Here is a 21,160-nt window from a genome sequence, read left to right on the forward strand (position 1 = left end):
TGCCTGCATCCAGCCTGTGGGAACAGGCTGCCATGGTGAGCACGCACGGTTAATCAGGGACTGCAGTTCTGCAGGAGGCGCAAGGCCATCAGGCAACATGGGCACGGCTCCCAGAAAGGGCATGGCATGGAGGGAGCTGGAGCATGGGAGAATTTCATAGTAGAGATCACTGGGGTCACAGGGAAATCCATTCACCCAACCTCCATCTAGTCTCAGTGAGAACCACTTTCATCTTCTAAAATGGCTGGTTTTGGCCAACACAACCATGAAAATGAAGACTGTAAGGGCATGATCACTCACTTTATTAGTAGTGGTGAAGCTCAAGAAGAGCCCAGCTTGACTCTGGGTATGTTCATATGATCTTTCCTAGGCAAATACAGACTGTTTTGCTGAACCCCTAAGAAACACAAGCATGGTCTTTTGGCACTGGGCACTGAACAGAAGATGTGTAACTATGTCTTGTGTGAGGCTTTGACTAAGCTAATAAACCCTACTGATGGGCAGATTGTATTAGCTCAAGACTAAAACCATGCTCATGCATCTATAAAGCTGTTCCAGAGTCAGGCTGTCTCAATCCGTGGGGAGAAGGAGTTTCTATCTGCCTATCTCAGACCCCAACATAGCTATACAGTGAGGAGAAGACATACACTTTTTTCTTGCCTGTTGATCTGTTCCTGAATCTGTGGCTACAGAAGAGGTCCAGGCACAAGCTCACCATCAGCCAGTTTGCTAGTATCTTGCTGGCTTACATTTGACTTTGGTGAATTCACCTGCTCTCAGAAAATACCTGGACATAGCCCAGGGGGTAGGACACTTCAAGGACTGCCCACAGTAAACAATATATGAGGTCTCTCTGGTTTGAGAGGTGAGGGGAGTTTCACTATATGGATTCAAGTGCTGCCAGGGACAGAAAATAACTGCTGACCAATTTAACTTGTTAGTCTAGACACAGTCTGAAAGACCCAACAACCATAACCCAAAACCCAGTGACGTCATTTCTATATCCACGCTCAGAGCAGAACCATAACATGATCTGTCTGTCCTAGCCCTGTGGATAACTGAAGAACAGCTCAACAATCAGACTGGGTTTCACATAGGGTTGGAAGGACCACTGTGCATCAAATCAGAGAATACTCACATCCCATCTAGGTATCAACATCTTCATCTTATGACACTGGAGACCTTCCAGTGAAGGACTGAAGGAAAAAATAGGAGGAAAACCCTGCAGAGGACAGTCTCTACACTGATACTATGTTAAGTTCAATCACGTCAACAAGAATATCAAAATGGTCATTTGCACATGGCTGTGGCCTGATGTCCTGTGCAGTTCACGCAGTAGCATCATTGTACCTTTGTGGTTTACACATTTATTGGTAAGGTAACCAACGGCCAAGTCAGGACAAATGGACAACCTTGCATGCACACAAAAAACTTTTTCAGAAGTACCAACAGAAATAAAAACTTTCAAGCTAGTTACTAGCAACACAGAGGGTGAGGTAAGTATAACATACTGTAATAAAGGAAATTGAAAAAAGACAGAAAACCTCATTAAGAGTAAAAGAATACTTTTGACTTCTCAAGAGATCACTACTAAGTACCTGCAAAAGACAGACCTTAGAACTGAAATGACCAACTCTACTGAACACCAGAGCCAGGGACTCAGCAAAGGCACTACTTTCATTAAATGATACAATTTTCTCCCCTTCCTGCTCTTAACTAACCCTCCAACGACCCAGAGGCAGTATTTGCACTGAGGCTAATGACTGTGTCCATTGCTAACATCTCCCCTTGCTCCAGAGCTAACTAATGTGCCTCCACAGGGGCTCCACAGGTACTACTTTTTCTCCCATATAGGCTGACTGATGAACAGAATCAAGTTAAGCTCAGAGCAGTTTTTCTCAACCTGTTCTTAAATTCAATTCCTGTTTCAGGCTTAAAAAAGCACTAAAAAGCCTGAAACTATTTCTTCCAAGTCTATTAGGAGATCTAATAAAAGATATTACCCTTCCCTACAAACCGTGCCCCTCCGGACAGGTACGTGGGTTTCTTCATTCACTGGTAAATATTGAGCTTCCCTGGCACACATGTTACAGTGAAAAGCTCTGTTAAAGTTTTTGCTGAACTTAAAAGAAGCTGGAAGACTAAATCATAATCGTGTGTCAGATGCTCCGGCATCATGAGCTGAAAACAGCTGCACAACTGCAAAGGACTATTAGCCTATATATATTATTAATCAAAAAACAACAATAGATAATAAGCCAAGTCACACAAGCCTATTTGCATGCCCAGAGTCCTCAACATTTAATGAGGTTTCCTTTGAAGTTAATGTGCCCAAAATGGGAGGCACAGAACAGGACACAAATATCAATATTGATTTCTTTTGGCACTATTATCTTGGCCTGAAACCCCTGGCAAGAGGAGCACTTTGTGCAGGACCATTTTCAATGTTTCTGTGAAAAATTATCTGAATGCTAAATTCCACTTCGAATTTGAAATATGAATTTGAAATGTACTTTCCTCAAGCTTTGTTGAAGAAACAATTTATTACAGCACTTAATCTTTCTGATGAAAGAAAAGGAGATTTTAGCCTGCTAATAAGCTGTGTAGAAGCCATGACTAATTAACCTAATTATAGCAGTCTGTGACAAAATGTGATTGTACTAAAACCATGCCTCAAGTAACTGGAGTTGCCAAAAACTCAAAGGCTATTAAACCAACACACATTAATAGAACATAAACACTAATAAAGTTGACACCAGCCATATTATTTATAGCAAAATCAGTATTAGAATCATCACAAAAGATAATCTGAAGAGTATTCAGTATCTGATAATATAGAATTCACTATCTGAAAATCCTGAAATACATAAAATTAGCACAGATTATTGACCAGTGACTACAACTCTTTGAAATGTGCAGCTCATGAGGACAGGGGATGCACACTGAAGCTGAAGGCATCTGACACATGCAGCACACTTGAGCACAGGGTGTGTAATCCTGCCATCTCACAGCTCAGCTAAAGGGTAGATGCAGAGCAAGGCCTCTTGGCATCACATTGTTTTCATCTCAACCGCAAACCCCAAGAGACTCAGTGGGAGAGAGGAAGCTGAGTGGGAAGGGCTCGTCTCAAAGAGAATCAGGTATTGCAAAGCACCTTCAGGTGACAGTCCACTCTCAATTCCTGCTTATCTCAGGATAAGTCTCCAGCTACTCCACGCACACAATGACTATGTGATAAATACCCAACACTGCGTCAGTTTGAATGGCCGAGGGAGGCAGAGTGCAGGCTGCTGGTGGGGATGAAGCTGAGGCACGTAGTTGATGGAAGGGGTGAAGACATTGTTCAGTGATGCCACAGACAGCGTCTGAGCTCTGATGAGTAGAGGTTCCTTACTGCTGGTCTCAGAATCACAGAATTGTCTAGGTTGGAAAAGACCTTGAAGATCATCCAGTCCAACCATCAACACAACATTAACAGTTCCCAACTACACCATGTCCCTCAGCACTAAGTCAACCTTACTCTTAAACACCTCCAGGGATGGGGACTCCACCACCTCCCTGAGCAGCCCATTCCAATGCCTAACAACCCGTTCTGTAAAAAAATGCTTCCTAATATCTAGTCTAAACCTTCCCTGGCACTAGAAGGCTCTGACACAGTATGCTATGTACTTTGACACTCTGCACAGAAATGCCTGTTATCCTGGATATGTCAAAGAGTGATGAAGTCTGAAGAATGAATGACTGGGAGTTGATGTTTCTTCTGGTGTTTATGACCTTGAGCTGGCAACTGTACCAACTTCATCACAGTAGGGAAGCAGTTGCAACAATCACGATGAAGCACATAGTGAACATGAAAGGCCATTTCACCCACATTGAATGGAAATGGCCAGCACAGAATGGATCTCCTCACAAAGAAAACTCACTGAAAACTTAGAATGTGTCTGCTTGGAGAATGTACCACCTGCAGACAGGACTAGCAAAGGCATCCTTGGGCACTAAAAGAGTAATATGTTTCCTAGGATGCATAAAAGGATCTCCAAAATGAGAATCAGAGTCCAAAACCTCTGAAATCTATGGTGGAAGGAAGTTCACCTTTCAGAGGAGACTTAGAGGACTGAAGTAGAAAGAAACTTTGCAGTGCAAAATGCTCCCAGACAGTGAAGAAAGACAACTCCGAAGGACTCCAGAGGAACTGAAATGCACCACTCACCCTATATATACCTATGTCTATACCTGTATATACCTATGGACAGAGCAGAGTTGAGAAAGCCTGAGATTTCAAGCAATAATATGTACGTACATCTATGATCTATACAGACTGCACAGCCCGAAGTCAAAGTACACTATTGCAAAGCATGTATTTCATGGGCTGGATTTCTGAGTGCCCATGATTATGTGTGTTGACCCTAAGCATCCATTTAATTTGTCTTCAAAGGAGAAACAAAAATAAAACTGCTGCTGTCTGAGCAGCAAAACACCACCATTGAACAAAGATGATTAAAGAAAGAGTGTAGAATCTTTCTTAATTCCTCCATTATTATGGAAATATGCCTTTTAGAGGATGAACAGGGCTAGTTTAGCAAGAAGTTCCAAGCTTATTTTATGGCTGAAAACGTGATTGTGACATTTTCAACATGAGCTAGGACACTTGCATGCACAGAAAGAGGCAGAGGACCCATCCCCGCTGCCAGTGAAGGGACAGAGATGATAACTCCTGGTCAGGGCTGACGCATCTGGCTTGAATTGTTCCATGCTACCATTTAAAATCGGTATGGGTGACCTGGGTGAGAAACATCAGCTTCATTTGACTTCTGAACTGCAGTCTGCTCTACAGAGTTCTAACTCTGTGTTACCTTAAAAGACAGTTTTTGCCAAGTGAAGCACAGCTTAGCATGTGCTTGCATAGAAAGGCACGTGACACCATAAACCAGGGCTCCTGCAAAGCTCTGGAAAGCCCCACAAAACAATACAAACAAGAGAAGAATATCAGAGATGTCTTGGGCCTGGATGAAGATATTTTATCTGGTCACCCTCCAGGAACCAGATACATACCCTGTGCAGCATGGTGGAAGGGAGAGAAAGGGAAAACCCAATGTCCCAGATGAAAATTTGAGAACTATCCCAATGAAACAAGGATGTCTTCACTTCCTACTTTACAGCACCAGAGAAATGTCCCACAAAGGCAGTATGCTATAAATCAGATTGATTCTTAAATCATAGCAGGTGCCAGAGACTGATCAGAAGCCACAGTAAAACAAAAATTATCTCAAATCCAACAAGGTGTGAATGAGCACGCCTAACTTGAAGGACATTTTGATGCCTTCCAGAAAATAAATCACACCCTGCTGAATCAGGTCCAAATTCAGCACAATTCACATTTACTGACAAACAGGAGCAAAGATGGAATATCCCACATCTCTTTGGGATGCTCTTCCTCAGCTCTCACTCCAAAGACATGGCAGCTGTTAGACCTTCTCATTGCCATGAGAGTGTTTTTCTGCAGAAGGTCTGTCAGCTGTCATTAGTCTATCTCCAGCACATCTCAGCAGATGGTCATTATCTACTTTAAATTCCCATCTCCTCCCAAATACAGTGAAGATCTCCATGTCCTTTACAGTCTATAACCAAAAAAAACCCCAGAGGACGTTCTTATTCATGTCTTACAGAGAGAGAAGCCTAAATCTTGGAAAAATCACCTTCTCAGGGACACACAGATCATCAGGGGTACAGTCACGAAGAGCCCACGAAGTCAGTCTTGTACCTACAGAACTCTCCATTTCTGTGGCACTGTTGTGCTACTTCTCATGTATGGTCAGAACTTTGTTCACCAAAGGCTCTAAGGACCAACCTGAAGGCTGCTGAAAGGCTTTTAGAGGAGATAAGGGATGCTGATTTCACACACTTCAAGTGAAGCAGATACCTTGATTCCTCCCCAAGAGTGATTAGACAGGAACTCCACAGGGCTTGTGACTCTGGTCTGTGCTGGGTATCTTAGTAGGAAATCCAGTTCTACTGTGTTGATTTCTTTACTCATCAGAAGTATCTGTAAATCCAAACAAACAAGATATCCTTGAGCAGCCAAGATACAGACCAACAATATACTCTAGTAGATTAATTATTCAACTCATGTAGCTGCCAAATGTGTGGCTAAAAAGTGCAGTGCACAGTGCCCCATGTTGGATGGGTGTGGTAAACATACCATGTAGGTGCTTTGGGTCTCCCCACAAGAGGACAAGGAATGAGTATGGAGATTGGCAATATAAGAGGACCAAAGTTTGGGAAAATTGTGTAGCAAGAGCTGTGATCCAGGGTCATAGACAGCACACTGAGGAGAAATGCATGCCAGCAGAGACACAGACTTCAGGGTGTGCTGCAATGTCCCTGTACATGATATGTGCAGCTAGAAAACAGATAACTTTCTTGAAAGGAACCAGAGCATGGCATACTACCAAGGTCTTGTCCATCTCTCACTATCTTCTTCAATTTTGAAAGTAAGTAGAGACATACTGAGAGCGTTTTGAAAAACAAACCAACCAAACCAAACCAAAACAAAACAAAGCCTTATGGTATATGCACCAGAAGAACAAGCAGGGTCTCTGAGGTCTCAAACACTGGAGAGTGCCTGAGTCATTCAGCTGCTACCAATGTTTTTACCACCAATGGTGGCTTTTGGGAATACATGGAGTAAGGCTGCCAGAGCAATGTTTGAAGTAATTCTGGAAAGCCATACATGCTCATGAGCCCAGCTGGAGCCACTGCTCCAAGTGCACTGCCAGACTCCAGACTTCTGAAATCTCAGAGGCAAACTCCAAAACCCTGAACATCAATGCTGGAAAAAGAATAGTGCTGAAGTGGTGAGTTTGTAATTTCCTTGTCACAGATCCTAGACTGTATTATTTCCTACTGGGCAATAGCATCTGAAGTGTCCTTGGCATGTCTTCCACCAACGATGGCAACGAGGTACTCAGTTCAAGAGCCAACTGCTTTTTTGTATGGGAGAATCTTGTGCCTCATCACTCAACTGTCTCCACGCACTGAAATCATGGATGTTGGTTTTCCTGACACCTTAAAGTGCCCCATTAACTAATTTTAATGCTTAGTGTAGTTACAAGTTACATATTAGAAAATGTAGGTATCATTTAGGTCAGAATTAAGGCTGACAATATAAGCTGACTTTTTACACATAGACAATTTATTAACAAAATATATTGTTAGAGCCCAGCTTTTCATATATGTATATGTATATAGAAGTACTTCCCCTTTTACACATAGTATTTTGTTAGTAGAATTGAAAAAATCATGGCACTCACTGAATCAAAGTTAACTAGACCTGCGCAGTGTTTCAGCAGTTCAAACTTGGTTCATATCTGCATTCTACATGTCACGGCATTTACACAGTCATTCACTGCACAAACTTAATAACAACATCACAACATCATGCCAAGCACTATTTATTGATTGAATTTCATTTCAGGATAGGGATATACAAAGGTCTCCCTTGCTCAGATCATAGACTAAAAATTATACTAACATACTAGACAAAAGACAGCAGTTATGTGGCGGGCATTTCTTTTGGATAAAACCAATAAGCTTTTAAGACCAGCTTGCTTTGCCCTTTTTTTAAGGTCCTGCAAGCAGGTATTACTCTCTCAAACAATCATTTGTCAGCATAATGCAAATCAAACACAGCATCTGTGACTTATCAGCAAGAGATACAGAGAACAAATCAGTTCCCCAGCCTTTGTATCTGATGATCTGATGCTGAAGGCCACAGGTGTAACAGTTTGAGCTTTCTCTGCATGCCAATATCTTTGCCTGTAAAACAAACAATTGCATACAAATTGCACGAAATGGTGATGTTTACCTGGAAGGTAACTTGAGCAGTGTAGGTCAATTTATCACACTCAAACAGCCCCCGGGTTGTGTACTGGAACACAGAGAAGGTAATGCTGTCGATGAGGTTCAGCACGCGCACCGCGAGGCTCTCATCGGGAGGTGCCCTCTCAATGGCTTTCTGAAACACGATGCTGAACGCCTAGGTGTGAGACAGAGAAGGACACCGGTGGTTTCTAGATGCTCTTTGCATGCCCCTGGTATCACCTGAAGTGTTGCATTAAGTGAAGCCAACTCAGATACTGTATCTCTGGGGCCACAAACAAAGCACTCCCGTCCGTCCAGCAGCGTGGCCCACCAGATCCAGGAGGCAGGGGAACACACCTAGAGACTAGATCCTGTGTCTGCCTTTAGCTGCTTTTTCATGAACATACAGGCAGGCAATGATGACATTCCCTGTGACATTGTGCTCTCCTGGGCTTGAGAAAGTAGTGCAGAGACAGGCTGACTGCATTAAGACACAATGGATATAGGAAACATTTCTCTGACCAAATGTGTTCTCTCGTAGGGATTACACAGTCCACTTTCTCTGCAAATGTTTAGCCAAAAGATAGTGGCGTTCCCAGAGGAAAGCATACCTCCCATCTCACAAATGCTTCAACTTAGAAAAAAGTAATCCCCTTAAATACAAAAAAGTCCCATGAACGTTTTATTGTCTGGATTCAGCAAAGGCCTAGATGAGAAGGGCAGGTAGGACGTCATCTTCTGGAACTGGGATTAACCAGCCAGTAAAGTCCCCTTGGGGATAGGCGTATGCATCAAGAATGACGCTCTTACAAAAGATACTAAGGATTCCTGTAACATTTCTGGTCTAAATAAAAAAGACAAAAAACTTCCAAAGCTTCCCAAAGAAAACCCATTAGCAAATTATCAAATGCAACTGGAAAAAGAAAAAGAAAAAAAAGAGCCCAAGTCCTGATTAGCAATGCAAAGGTTCCATACACTGGGACCCAGCTAACAGGAAATAACCAAGCCAATACAAAGGGATAGCACCAACTGAACGAGGCATGACTGCGTTGGCAGCATTATTTTTAGGGTCTACAAAGGAAAAACAATGCCTCAACAAATTAAATTAACGTTGATACCTACTGCATTATTAAATAATTGCAGAATGCATTTTCCTGCTTAACATTTCCTTAAATTGTGTTAAAACATGCTGCAGAGTAGCATATAAATCTTGTGTACTCTAATTTATAATGAGCTTCTAGCTATGTGGTAAGTATTTTAAAATCATATCTGTGCATCTTTACACTATGTTTTATGATCTGTCACCAAAATTTATTAGATAAAAACATTTCACCTAATAATTTTTTATGTATTTATACACATTGCTAATGTTAACTGGAAAACATAAACAAAATACAGAAGACTTAGATTAAAGGTGAAACCTCAGAAAATACTGTATCTATTATGTATGTGTAAGGAATGAATCTTTCAAAGGGTACCCTTGTACAAAAGATATTCTGTACATTTTCCTGGTAAAATTATTTCAACATGTGAGTCGTAGATATCAAAAAGAAAAGCTTTTTTGTGGATGAGTCTCAAAATACCATATTGCCTCCTCAGTTACTTTTTCCAGGTCACTTGTCAAGGTAAAAAATTGTTTGGAAGAAATTCTAGACTAGAATGCCATCTCATTTAACTCTCCATCCCCCAAAATACCTTCCTCCTGTGATTAAAAAAAAAAAAAAAAGTTCCATTTATTAAAACATTAAAATGAGAACTCTTTGATCAATAACCCAAAAGGCCCTTGGGTCTCTACTGGCCAGACGTATTGAGACGACTCTGCCAAGGCAAGAGATTGTCTGCACTTTCATTTTTACCGCAGCAGGTCCTTAGGACCAAGACTTCCCTAGTGTCTTGGGCAGCACATGCAGAGCACAGAAAGAGGGGATCCCTGTTTAAGCAACTTCAAAGATAAAGGGGAAGGTCTGAAAGAAACCCCACATCCTACCAGTCAAGGAATAGAAAACAACTGATTCGGTGATGCCCAAACATGAAGTAAAGATGTGAACTATGAATTCACTACTGGTCCCATATTTCATTCTGAAGATCTAGATCCTCCCCTGTGGTAAGTGGAGTCTCACTCTCTTCACACCTGCTATAAAGAAAAGCACTGTTGTCAAGAAACCTGGAAAACATGGCCATGTTCTCATTCCCATAAAAGCTGCTGGCTTCCCACTGGGCTCTGCTTCCACAAGACAAGTGGTATGGTTCAGCCCCATCACTATGAGTAGTAATAATTACATTGAAAGCAACCTCTCATGTTGGAAATGTTCTCCAGGTGCTCTGGTCAGAACAGCTCGAGATAGAGGTGTTCTCCAAAGAGGGACATCATCGCTAGTTCTCCACATAACACATCCATGTACTACAGAGCTACACTTGCTATGCAGGGAAGGGTAGTCTGTTTAGACAGAAAAGTAGCACAGACCCTTTGGCTATGTCTCTTCTACATTTATTTTAGGAGCAAAGGGCAAGAAGTTGTCTCTCTCCCAGCATGGTCCCCATTGGGGTGTTCATACTGCCATCATGAGCATGCCTGTAGCCAAGACTGCCAGCGGCCAGACTGTAAGGTGGTAACACACCCATAAATTCCATCTGGACTTCTAGCCTAGGGACATTCTAGGCTGTAGGCTTGCTTGTCTGTCTGATGACCACACAACACTGTGAGAAGAGCAGAAACACAGCCCTCCAGAGGGACTCCTCCAGACTGTAGACAAGCATGTGTGCAGGCCTATACCAAAACTTGTGAATGTTCAAGTCATGCACATGCTACCTATTCCTTCACACCAACCTAACCCAAAGTTAGATTTCACCCCATGCTGTTGACCATCTGAAAGGCTTTTGTAACTGTAATGTAGGAAGCATCCAAGCTCCTGAAAGCCCAGCTGCTTGGGACCCTTCCTGTAGAGATGGAAGTAGGAATGACTTGCTTTTTTGTGCAGAAGGTGTCAATAAATCCCTGGTGATGGTCCCCTCAGTGGGACAGGGCTGTGTTTAGCCTGATGTGATGTTTTAATACTGTGCTATTTGGGAAGTCAGGACTGTTTCAACATCAAGGTCTTGGATAATTGTTAAGGGCTCTTGCAATTCCTGTTAACTTATGAAATCTGCACAGGCATTATGACCCTGATGACATCACAGATACAGAACCAATGTAAATATAAAGAAAAGGTTAACTGATGGAGCAAGTGACTCCAAATGCTGTGCAAAATCTCTGTGCATAAATATATAAAATACATAGAAAAAAGTACTTTTTTGGCTCTTTCCCCATATTATATCTTTTAAATCTATTGCTCATCTTGTTCTGCCAGACCAAGGCTGTGAATACGGAAGAAAGAACAAATGATTTGCAAGGCTCTACTTTCCAAAGAAACTTCCTGGATTTTTAGTAATAACGGATGTTAATGCATCGCTAAGTCAGACTGTGTCTTTCCACAAGACTTCAACTGCTTAGGAAGAAAAAAAGCAAAAGAAAGAAAATCTAATTAAGGCTCATCTAACCTGAGCCCAGTCTGCCCACCTGTGGTGGGCTGACTGGCAAATTCAGAGACGAGTAGAGACCCTGGCCAACGCTCAGTACTCAACACAGAGGGACCTTTCCTTTTGGCATTCAGACCCACTCCTCAGTGGGTCTTTGTGAGTGCTGCTGAAACTCTGCTCCTTCTATCAAGGGCAGCAATGAACACACCGCTCAGCCTTTACATCGAGTTTTGGACAAATCTTTCCTAATGAGCACTAAACACTGTCACAAGTGAAGAGTAACGTATGTTAAGTAGACATATAAAGAAATAAATTACAGGAAACTTTTCCATAAAACCAAATCAGCAGAATGGTTTAGGTTAGATCACCTTTTTGTCTGGGAATTCAAATATCCCCAAGAGGACCAAGACGATGATTTTGAACCTCAGTAAGAAAGAGAAGCAGAGGCACTGCCTCCTGCAGCCGTGGGCACAGCCCGCGGCTCATGGGGACGGTACCTTCAGAGAGAACTGGTACATGGGGTGGATGGCCTGGAGGTCATTCATGGTGAAGTACAGCAGAGAGGCCCGTGCAGCGGCAGGCCTGTAGTGCTCTCTGGCCTCGTTAATTTTGGTTTCTGTCACCTCAGACTCCTGGACCTGGGAGGAAAACACAGAACAAAATTACTGTGAAAACATCTTTGTGAATTGAATATGCAGCCCACATCTGCCACAAAGATGTCAGCCGAAGCAATGGGCAACCCACATGCGACCACTGCAGGGACCAGCCTCTGCCCTCCGAACTGTGGTGCAGCCAGGCTTGAGCCGCCTGCTCCCAGCATCCCCTTTCCTCTGGCATATTCTCCATTTAACTGCATTTACCACCCTGTTGCCCAATCCTCTGTTTTCCTGAGCCCCCTCCGGGCTTCTCACTAGGACCCCTGCTCTTTACTAACTGGAATTGGTTTTCACATCAATGAGTTTCTCCTGCTAATTGCCCTCCTCCTGTGCAGGTCATTAATAACACAGGGCTGAACAGACTCAGTGCTGCTCTCAAGGCAGATTCCCCTAAGGCTGAGAACTGCTAATTTATAACGTCTATCTGCTGCCTTTCCTCACCAGCATTTAACACACCCCTACTTTGCTGGCCAGGTGTCTGCATAGCTGCTCTGATGGACATGGTGAAAATCCTTTTGGCAGATACATCACCCCATTATCATCTCAGTCCTGTTCATTCTTTCATTCCACTTCAGCAGCATAAAGTGACATCCTCAAGCCTCTTGGGGACTATTTTAGGGTCTGGCTACATACAGTCATAACTGTCTTGCTACGCAGCCACATGCTGCTGAGCCAGTGCTGATCCAGCTAGCTCAGCAAATCATTCAATAGCGATGTGGCAGAAAATGGCTCAGCACATGTTGTACAAGTCAGCAGGGCATGACACAGCACCCACCAAAACACATACCACTGGGTCTTCCTCTGCTGTGACCTGAGCTGGTGTGAGCACATCTGGCTGGCATACCTCAAATCTTCCCAACAAAGCACAGACTGAGCCTTAATCTGTTGTGTGCAACCAAGACATGTTGGGATCTGTGGGATGAGCCTGTTTGCATAACGATGAGCAATGATGACTGTAATACCCAAGTCCCCCAAAGAGCAGCTTCAATATCTACTACAGAAACAAGGATCCACATGGACCATGAACCATGTGTCTATGTCAGGTGAGTCTCCCTTCTGCCAGCACTCATGTCTCTCCACTGACTATAAAGGGAGCCCAGAGTCTAGATTAGATTTAGGCAACTAACTTTTAGATACCCCATCCCCAAAATGATTAATAAATCTAGTAAAATAAAAGCCAGAGGTGGGGAACATGGTTACTTTCTATAAACAGAGCAGGGAGGACTTCCATATAAAGGAAAATGTTGGCTGAACATTTTTCTTTGGGTAGACAGACCAAGAACAGAGTAAGGGTTGACTTGAGCAGCAGACATCTAACAGGGCCCTGAGACAGCTTTCCATGTGGGTACCAAACTCATAAAAAACCACGTGCAAACTCCAAAATTCATCCCTGTTGCCACAGAGCTGGCAGAGCTTTACAACCACAACTTGTTTAGAATTGAACCACAACTTGTTTAGGAGTTCAAGAACTTCAAGAACACCTACTCCAAGAGAGAGATGCCAAGCTTGCGAGGTCAAAACATCCCTTCAACATCTCCTTTGGGGGTTCAAGCAAAGCCTCCTTAAGGAAATGAATGCATCTGATGCACCACAAATGTCTAGCAGAAATAATTCCAATATTTAATGTGGAGGATCACTTAGTTCCTTGGTCACTGGGGCTACAGCACTGGAAGTGAGAGGCACTTCCAGCCTGATCCCAGCATGTGGGTAAATTATTCAGGCAGCATGGGCTGGAGGAGGACAAGTGTGGGCTGTGAAGATGGGAGGACTGCAGAGGAAGGATGTTGAGAATGGCCATACAGGAGTCATATCACAATCCTGGCATGACAACCACACTTCTCAAGTTCCCTCAGTGGCAGGAGAAAACCACTGTACATTTAACTAACCCCATCTAGCTAGCAAGGTGAATTAGGCAGGTGGCAATGCTGACACTGCACAGCTAATACAAATGCTGATTTATACTCTAAGGAATGGAAGGGTATGAAATACCCAAGTTCTTGTAGATTTCCTTGAGATCGCAAACTCAACAGATTCCAGTCCCCAGTCAGTACTAAAATCCAACTTAATTGGGGAAGTGTGATGTATTCAGGATTACGGTGGAACAGTTTAAAGCTGCCTTGATACAGTGTGTAAATTTTATTGTCTCTACATCAGGCACTGATGTTTTCTCTTGGTCTTAAGTAGGCCATTTAACATACAAAAGCACCAAAGAACTAAATGGCCTGAAGCTGTCCAGAATGGAGAGCACTTCAATTTATACCACTTTATATCCTCTACTCAGCAGAAAGGGCAGAGATGGGCAGAGTAAAGAAGTTACATTCCACCCAGAAATCCTTAAATATAACATCACACACATGTTTTTCTCTAGGCTATCACTGTCTTTGTACCTTCTCTTCAATTTCTGCAGCTGTCTGTTTAGTGATCTCCAAGTTCTCCACCAATGCTGTGTCTCCCAGGAAGTTCCCAGATGCTGATGACAGCCGAGAGAGCAAGTTGTCCTCTAATGTTTTCAAGGTGATTTTGAATCCATTCTGTTGCTTTGTGAGATCTGACTGCAAATAATAAATTCAGACAGTTTTAGCCACAAAACACACAGTAAAGTGTAAGGGATTAACAACCTTCACATGGGAACAGGCTTCTAACTGACAACTGCCATAGTCCAATATAATTAACTCCCGCTCTCTGTGACTCCTGGACATGGGTAGAGATCTGGGGATCACTCCATATCCAACAAGCCATCGAATCAGAGGAACCTTGAACAGTACAGAAAGCACCAGGAGAACTGAGCCTTTTCACTAGGAATACATTAAAATGCTGGAAATGAATCAGGAGGAAAAGACCTTTATCCCCCATCTCAAACATATATCCTGCATCTCTGTCTTAGAAGTATCTATTAGGATCAAGTCAGCCTGGATAGTCCCTTTTGCTTCTCACCCCTCCTGGTGAACCTCTTGCCACTACACACCAACACCAGTCACACCAGCAATGAGGACCATGGGGTTAACACCTGATGGCTAAAACAACAGCAAGGTCCCTTGGGTCCAGAGATGAGCACAACATATCTCAGGCTCAGAACCAAGGGCAAAGTCACAGCCTCACATAATTTCTGCTCCCATTTGTATTCTGACCTCGATATCTCACTGGGACCAGTGGCTTACTGTGTTAGAAGCTGTACATGCAAAGTCCCCCTGCCAGAGGATTTGCAAACTCAGCACAAAGACAGCCAAGCAGATACAGACCAGCAACAACCATCTTGCCTCAAGGGCAGATCTTCTGAATTATAGTGCAAATTCTTCCAGTTTCTGTGAAATGCCCGCTTAGTTCTCCCCAGACACTTGTTCCATTTCCCTCTCTTCTGCAGAAATACCAGTCATTAACGCTGTTCACTGTAGAAACAAAGACTCTCATCTGGCTTCTTTTTGAACTGATCCTCCAGAACAGGCTTTCTCCCATGAAATGTGATTGCCCTATTCTATGTGTTTGCTCTGAGAAATGGCATCTTTCTTGGATTTCAGGTATATTATGTTATTCCACTGTATGGTCTTATTGTGAATGCCTATTTTTAGCATTATCACAGAAAACATCCTGTGAGAAAGCTGTGCATCTGATTTGGATGCTGCTAAGATATAAGCCTGGTGACTATTCTCTACATAAATAAAGTCAATTGCTAACAGCCTGGTATGTAAAACATTACTGTGTGACACAGTTTTCAATCCTCAGACTGTATTTAAGTGACACAACCAAGAAATTCAAGTAACTTGCAAAAGAGTGTTTTATAGCCCTGCAAAAAAATAGCCAGCTCCATGAAGTAGCAGACTGGTACACATGGAATTAAGACAAGTTCTGGGCCACAACAACTGGCACATAACAGATTCAGTGTCATAAGCCAAGCGATTTAATGCTCCAAAGACATTTTTTGAAAACATACCTACACATTCCAACCACCTACCGGGTCTGGAAGAGCCCCATAAATGGGAAAAGTGACCCTATGTCTCTTCCAATCCCACAACACATAAGGGAACCAGCGGTATTTGCTCTGTTGTCAGATTTTCAAGCAGATTAACTAACTCTTTCATTAATAAGTCATCTTTCAATATTTGGGCTGAAATTTTGTATACTTGCTGCACACACACTCTTTCCATGTTAATGTCAACCCAAGTATTCAGCAGAGTGTGCACTGAAGCATGCTTTTTATTGGTATTTCAGCCATAAATGGCTGGTTTTAAAGGCCTGTTCTGTAGACATTGCACACAGGAGTTTGCCCATGGTGGTAAATATTTTACAGGTTTTGAAACAGAAAACTAACATGGCTAATTTTGTGTGTTCCTGTCATTCAAGCATAGCATGACTTGAAAAATGACATTTTGCAAGCTATTATTCCAGACCATGGACTGTAAGCCCTGGAGTTATTAATGAGGATATGTGTGATTTTTGCTCCAATAGCTTGTAATCACCACAAAATTTCTGAAACACACCCTTAGAAGTGCATACAATGCTATATTCCCCAAACAGCCTGCATCTGTTGCAGCTATATCATGCTATTGTTCTCAGCAGTAGCAAGGTCATAATTTCTTATTTCTGCAGTGGAGCTCGTTGTCTGTTATTTCACAGTTGATATATAACAGCACTACTTCTGGGACACAGGTTACTCTGAGAGCCTTCAAAATTTCATTCCGTACAAAAAAAAAAAAAGTTCACCAGAGATACAGGACAGTTTCCAGGGTTCACTACCCAACCACTTCCTAGCTCAGCCACAGTAGTCACCTTCCTTTCCCTGTCCTTTCTGCTCGTTTTATTGTAGTAGTTTACCATCACAAACCAGAGGAATAAAAAATTCCCGTATTTTCAGTCCACTCCTGCAGAGCACCTTCTTTCCTGAATAAAAACCTCAACAGTGTCCGTCACAGCCTAAGTGTGCGGGGACTTTCACACATGCTTTAGGTACTGAACCAGCAAGGCACGACCCTACCTCATGGCTTATTCACCTATAGCTTGGGACACAGCTGCCTAAATATTCTTCCTAAAGCTGTTCTCAGCACTAAACAGACAATGAATTTGAGGAAAATGCCATCTGAGACACTTCAGTCCAAACAGTGAAGTCTGGTGAAGGTGGAAGATACTTGAAATCAGCCCTGGTAAGACTACATGGACCACAGGCAGTGCCACCAGCACATGAACCACAGTCATCCTTGCAAAAGAAAGTTGCAAACCAGACTAGTTAAAGGCCAGAGTGTTTGTACTGACCTAAGAGGGAAGGTCTGAGGACTTGGCTTTGCTCGCCTTAGCCTAAACTGGTTTCAGCTTCTCTTAGCTGCGATTCTCACAGCCAGGTCACTACTGTCTTAACCTGTTTAAGCCTGGCTTTAACTTAGAGTCAGAGCAAGTAGTTATTCTGGACAGATTGATCTGTCTCTAGAACCAAAATATGGTAGAGTGCAAATGTGGTCTCAGACTCTGAAGACGCATTGTAACAAGAGTGCAATCCTGTGAATCAGATAAAGATAAGAAGGAACAGAAAGACTGAATAACTGGGAATCAATGAAGAAAAAGATTATGAAAATGGATTGTGTTGAGAAAACATTTAGAAAATGCTAATGTTATCATAATTGGATTAATAATAGCTGTTTGATGAATTTTGATTAGGTTATTAACAATAAATTCTGGGCTCCACATATAAGATATGCTCTATCTTTGCCCATAACAAGGTTTTGAGCTCAGTAACTGTTGTGCAGTACTGTAGGAGTCACCTCTATCTGCCCACGAGCCAGAGCCCTAAACCTTCCCCAGGCACCAAACGCCTGTCCCTTTTGTCCCAAGGTAGAGAGGATGGATTGAAACACACTTTGAGAAGTGGCCTCTCCTTCGGAGAATCCAAAGATTCAAATCTGCATCTTCAAGTAGCCCCCCCAGCTACCAGACAATAGCCCTTGGGGCTTTTTTCACATCAGTAAATTGACTAGGGTCAGAAGAAGGTACTGAGGCCCTGGCCAGCTGTCATCCGCAGAGGTCAGTGCACCTGCAGCCATTGCTAGCTCCCCTCAACATGGCTAAGGAGACAAGTCTCTGCTTTTATCCCAGCAGGGAAGAGATTTTTTTGACTGATTGTTCCTCATCCAGCAGAACATCTTGAATACGGCCTGGTTTTCTCCTCCCTGATACCTGCTGGAGCAGTAGGACTGTAGTAGGAGGGAATTAGATGAGAGTGAGAGGAGAGTGGGCTATGGTATTATCTTGCTATGGTGATATAGAGAAAAAGGTCTTAAATATTCTTAAAGAAAAATGAAATTACATCCCACACCAAAATGTACCTGCTTAGTGCTTTCTGAAGTGAGACTACAGTCCCATACCCCCCACAGCTGGTGGCATAGCTGGCACCCAGGGACGCACTTCCTGGTCCTGTGCCCGACCTCCTTCTTCCACAACACACACACCCTGAAGAAGCAGGGACTTCAAAAGATGTGATCCTTAATTCACATCATCTTCACTGTTTTCTAATACACAGTTCTTTTACAGCATGGGAGGAAAGTGCTGCCGATTCTGAGTTACTATTTTCAGAGCCTAACTGTGGATCTGTTGACTGCACATGATATTGAATTTGTCTTTCTTATTGTGACAGCAACCATTAACAGCAACGCTGCCAAGGCTAAGAGGAACAGTCCTTAACATAACAGCAGTTAATGACACCACTATGCTAATCGTGGTCATCCCCCCAGCCCCCTTCAGTGCAAATCAGCAAAGGAAAGCAGCAGTTTGTAGCGTTTGAAACACAGTGCTGAGCATGTGTGAGGGGTGCCTGATCAAGAGGCTTTGGGTCTCTCACCATCCCAGTGAGATAGCCACAGCTTACATATTAAATCAGTTCATTATGTATTTTTGATGCCATCTTTTGGCTCGTTAGCACAAGAGCCTGGTTAAAACTAAATGCATCATTAAGGCTGCACAGCTAACATACTTTAGAAGCTCATTAAATGAAAAGATTATTACAAAACTGGCCTGGCCTGACTGAACATGTGCAGTAAATTTATTCCTACTCTTAGTAAATATTTAGTATTATATGTATTCGTTACATTGTTAAATGTGCCATCAGAACAAAGGATTTTCTTTTAAAAATTATCTTGAAACTGAAGTCATACTTATTAAAAGAGAGAGAGAACATTTTCGCTTGCTACAAACAAGTGGGAGGAAGAACCAGAACAGAAAAATTTCATTGCCAGCCTCACAATATTTACAATGGGAATCCTATACCATAAATGCCTAAAATTAAGTGAGATTAATCCTACCTCCAAAATTAAATCTGTGATGTCCAGAAAAGCTTGACATAATGAGAATTTCACTTTCTATTTCAAAGAGTAGTAGGAAAGAGATTCTTATCCAAATTTTTGGAGAAAAAAACCAATTGAAATTCTAGTTTAAGTGTTCAAAAAATACCAAGAAAACAAAAGACTGAAGAAAAACTTTCTCGGTGTTTGTCATTCAAGGTAAATCCCCTGATTTTATGATGAGTTCAGCAATCTCCAACATGAAATGTTATTTGTTTTAAATTACAATAATAATTAATATTTGTATTAATGTTGTTATTATAATTATTTATACTTGCTCCCAGTGCAAACTCCCAGCTACTGACCTTAAGCTCTTCCAAATCAGGCCTCTCCATGTTGACCACAGCTGCAAGCAGCTGGTCCTCCAAGCCATCTCGCGTGACAGTGAAGTTGATGAGGGTGCACTGTGCCTGCAGCTCAGGTTGGAAATGGGGGTTTGCCAGCTTTGTGTGGAGGATGAGACGGAAAGCAGGGTTGAAGTCACACTCCTTGTCCCCGATCTTAATGTACCTAAAATTAGAGCAAAAGGAGCATGAGTGCACGTCTTTTCCAGGACATTTCACCCAAAGACAAATGGTGGTATCAGTCAATGGCATCTACCAGCATGGGACTTCGCACTCTTCACACAGAAATCACTATTAAAGCAAAAAGCATTTAAAATTTGACATACCTGAATCACTTCTGATTTAGAATAAAAATCCCAGGTAGTTGCCACGGAGTTTTGGATCTATTTGAGAAGGCTCACATTTTCCAGCAGCAGGACGGCAAGTTCAACCATGAACCCTCTTTGTTTTTTACAGAGGCTGTATTCTACCTAAACTTGGAGTTACATGTAGGAAAAGCCCCTCATCATTGAAATTTTAACTAGCCACAGCTAAAATTGCCTGGTCTGTTGGCTCAGATCAGGCCAACTCTGTGGTCTCATTGAGCTTGAGCAACGAAGTCAGATTAGGAGAGTGGCTGGTTGCCATTCCTGGGAGGTAAAATCAACCCAGGAAAATCCAACCTTCTCCTGTTTTGTATTTCTGACATCAAGTCTAAATCTTACAGAGACCTCAGGAATCAACATACTCTAACTCAAGTTTAGCAATGTCCATGGGAAGCAGAGGAAAAGAGAAACTGTAAATGCTTTCAGGGATGCAGTTGGACTGTTACGGGAACAGTGGTGTTATCACGGGAATTTGAATACACTTTCCAGTCAACCATCAGCTCACTAGGTGTCCTCTTGGCCACCTCAGTTGCTTTTACAGCTGTGAAACTGAGGCAGAGAGAAATCACACAGTACACACAGCTCACAGCAGCACACAGAAATACTGCTGAGAGCCCCAACTTCAAAAAACTTTTTTTCTCTGGGACTACCAGGATCTGTCTGTGGCGTTTGGGCTCATGTCCTGGGAAACACAAAACCCACAGACTTTTTATTGAATTTATGACTTATTTTCCCTTTCTTAGGGAACATGTGATCTCACAGGGAGTTTTGAGAGCAGAGACATACAGTCACAAAAGGGGATGACTGAGTTTTTTACTGTAGAGGGGCTCAGGAGTCCCACAACCTCTGCTGTACCTCCATCTCTGCTTTCAGACGTTTCAATCCCCTTCACTGGGACCATCATTTGCTCTGAAATGATCCTTCCCTTCCATCCTGCAGCTGAACCCACAATCAGCCACCCTTCTCATGATGTTTTCCCCTGCAAACTTTACAGACAGTTTGCCTTTCCCAGCAGTTTGCATCATCCTAGAATATTTTAGGCAAGTAAGGAAATGATCCTCAAAGAACTTAAGGAATGTGAAAGGCAAAGCTTAACAGGC

At 42.6% G+C, this 21,160-nt stretch overlaps 1 protein-coding gene across 2 annotated transcripts in view; it reads right to left on the bottom strand.

Annotated features, from left to right (window-relative positions):
- Positions 1 to 21,160, bottom strand: part of DNAH9 (dynein axonemal heavy chain 9) — a 202,555-nt gene that overhangs the window by 58,806 nt on the left and 122,589 nt on the right. The window contains exons 52-56 of one of the 2 annotated variants that reach the window (XM_074847373.1): positions 19,653 to 19,861; positions 14,420 to 14,580; positions 11,874 to 12,014; positions 7,865 to 8,035; positions 5,921 to 6,043 (exon numbers count right to left, since the gene is read on the bottom strand). In XM_074847373.1, coding sequence (XP_074703474.1) covers positions 5,921 to 6,043; positions 7,865 to 8,035; positions 11,874 to 12,014; positions 14,420 to 14,580; positions 19,653 to 19,861 — 805 coding nt within the window. Of the gene's footprint in view, positions 1 to 5,920; positions 6,044 to 7,864; positions 8,036 to 11,873; positions 12,015 to 14,419; positions 14,585 to 19,652; positions 19,862 to 21,160 lie in introns of both variants that reach the window. The other variant, XM_074847375.1, reaches the window with a different exon arrangement.

Source organism: Strix aluco, chromosome 21 (assembly GCF_031877795.1).
Source record: "Strix aluco isolate bStrAlu1 chromosome 21, bStrAlu1.hap1, whole genome shotgun sequence".
In the NCBI taxonomy this organism is placed as follows: Eukaryota; Metazoa; Chordata; class Aves; order Strigiformes; family Strigidae; genus Strix; species Strix aluco.